General features: G+C 42.6%; 1 protein-coding gene across 3 annotated transcripts in view; it reads right to left on the bottom strand.

Annotated features, from left to right (window-relative positions):
* The window catches only part of col4a6 (collagen, type IV, alpha 6), a 77,352-nt gene that overhangs the window by 23,076 nt on the left and 51,776 nt on the right, over positions 1 to 2,500 (bottom strand). For all 3 annotated transcript variants that reach the window (XM_084003319.1, XM_084003320.1, XM_084003321.1), the window contains exons 5-10: positions 1,496 to 1,630; positions 1,323 to 1,367; positions 1,108 to 1,227; positions 960 to 1,022; positions 496 to 531; positions 347 to 409 (exon numbers count right to left, since the gene is read on the bottom strand). In XM_084003319.1, coding sequence (XP_083859445.1) covers positions 347 to 409; positions 496 to 531; positions 960 to 1,022; positions 1,108 to 1,227; positions 1,323 to 1,367; positions 1,496 to 1,630 — 462 coding nt within the window. The remainder of the gene's footprint in view (positions 1 to 346; positions 410 to 495; positions 532 to 959; positions 1,023 to 1,107; positions 1,228 to 1,322; positions 1,368 to 1,495; positions 1,631 to 2,500) is intronic.

Raw genomic sequence — 2,500 nt, 5'->3', positions numbered from 1 at the left:
ATTATTATAAATATACCTTCATTAAAAAATAAGGTATTTTTGTTATTTAAAGTATTAAGGTATATTATTATTAGTAATAATATGCTTTAATACTTTAAATTAAAATAAAATAAAGTATTTTTTATTTAATTTAAATTAAATTTAACGTTTTTAAGTGTGAAAAAAAATGCTGAACTCCTTAATGATATAATGTGCTAATAATTATGTATGTTGGACTTTTCAACTTATTTTCCACTTTATTTCCTGGCTTGTCGTTAGTTAGTTAAATTAGACGTATAAGAGATAAATATGTATCTGAATATGACGTTAGGAGGCAGGACTGGGTGGTATGAAGAGGTTTACATACGGGGAATCCTTCAGGACCCCTGGGACCAGGAAAACCACTGGGACCATCAGGACCTCTGATGCCCTGCAGAGAAGAAACAACAACCAGTCAGAAAGTCCAACATTTACTTATGATTTATTGTATTTCTGAGAAACAATGAAGAATCTTACAGCTTGACCGTCCGTTCCTTGTAAACCCGGTAAACTCTAAACAAGGACACAAAAAACACTTCATTTCATTATTTTTTTCAAAATAAAACGTGAATGCATTTTTATCTATAGTTGTAATTCATCATCATCATGCTGACTGGTGGATGGAGGATATTAAGGTTTTGATACACAGATTTATGCAAAGACTCCACTAAATTACTGCCATTCAGTTTTACTCTGCTACTGTAGCACCACCTGGTGGCCACATCAAAGGTTGCAGGTTGGCAGTCTGGGTGCAGCTATACAATGAATTATGAAGGAAAATAATCCAATATTTCTATGAAGAAACCCAATATTTAATGAAAACACCTAAAAACTCTTAATTCTTGTTGGTTCTTTTCATTATTTTATGAACAAAATGTTGAAAAACCGTCGTTAGCAATAAAACCTTCTGTACGATTTAATGAAATAGAGTGTGAGCTCACCGTGATGCCGGTATCTGAGATGTAGCGAGGTTCTCCTTTCTCACCCTTCGGCCCAGACGGCCCCTGTTGGACGAGGAACACGTTTATTTATTAATAACACCGCTCCGACATGACCGACACGTTGGAGCCGTAAAAGCTTTGTCCTCACAGCAAATCCAGGTAATCCAGGTCCTCCGGTCCCGTACCCGGGCGATCCGGGTTCCCCTCTGGTCCCGTTGCACCCGTCCAGTCCCGATGGTCCTCTGCTGCCGTCCTGACCCGGGTGACCCTGCAGAGAGACGTTATTATGATTTCTTATTCTGAACAAAACTAAGAATATTTCAAAGTGCATGAATGCATATTGTGTGTATGAGTGTTACTCACGGGAACGCCATCATTTCCCTGGAAGCCGGGCACTCCCATCGGTCCCTGTATACGTAAAGAATAAATCATTTTAAACAGCAGCACCTGGTGGTGAACGTGTGTTACTGCAGCGGATTGTTGTATGAACGTTAAACCGTATCAGCGTTTTGGTAAATAATCCGCTGAAGCTCCACCTTGTCTCCTTTGGTGCCGGATGGTCCTTTCAGGCCGACGTGGCCCTTCTCTCCTTTAGGCCCCACAGGCCCCGGACCCCCACGTGGACCCTCTGGTCCGCTCTGGCCAACTTCGCCCAGAGCCCCCGGCCGACCCTGAGAGGAGAAGGGAATGATTATTAAATGTCCGGACACTGGGATGAGTCCAATCAGGGGAAATCATCATGTGAGTTCTTAGATGGTGGTCTGGAGCTCAATATGTAACATAACATTTTAAAATTCATCAGCAGAAACCCCAAAAAAACACCAAAGTTTTCATCTTGAATGTACTACCGGCTCCAACCACACGATGGCAGTAGAGCAAGCAAGAAAGGCAACAGGTGGATGAAGGAGCAGAACCTGCTATTAGCTCATATTTGAGGCAGCATGACAGGGGAGAGAGGGGGGAGACGGATGGGGGAGGACGGGGAGGACAGATGTCTGGGGTCAAAGCAGAGTCAGAGGACTTGGTTTTCGGAGAGAAAAGTGACTCAGTCAGGCTGAGCTGCGGTTTATTATAGTTTTCATGGAGTCGGTTTATTACAAAGAGCCTGACTCATCAGGATGCAAACAGGGAATTTATTTGTTTTAGAGTTTGTCATCTAAAAACAAAACTGGAATATGAGCATGGCATTAGTATTTAATATACGTATTATATTGAACGAGTGTTAGGAAGCTCTCTGATATCTGTTTGCTGTGAAAACTGTATTTAATCAATGTTCTACACACACACACACACACACCCTTCATTACAGGCAAGGTGAAGGTTCACACACCCCTCCATTAGAGAAGGAAGGTCATTCTGTGCTCCACACCTGGTCCTCTTCGTATATAAGTGCCCCGCCTGCAGACACTATCTAATGTACCACCAGGGGGCACCGTGGAGAAGGTCAAACACCGGGTACAAAGAATGTGTAGCATGTTGGTTGCAGCCTGCAGGGCGTAGCAGCGGTGGGGTTCACGGCATCTGGACCGTTCCAGATAAAA

Source organism: Eutrigla gurnardus, assembly GCF_963514095.1.
Source record: "Eutrigla gurnardus genome assembly, chromosome: 23".
In the NCBI taxonomy this organism is placed as follows: domain Eukaryota; kingdom Metazoa; phylum Chordata; class Actinopteri; order Perciformes; family Triglidae; genus Eutrigla; species Eutrigla gurnardus.
This window is presented reverse-complemented; position numbering and strand designations above follow the sequence as displayed.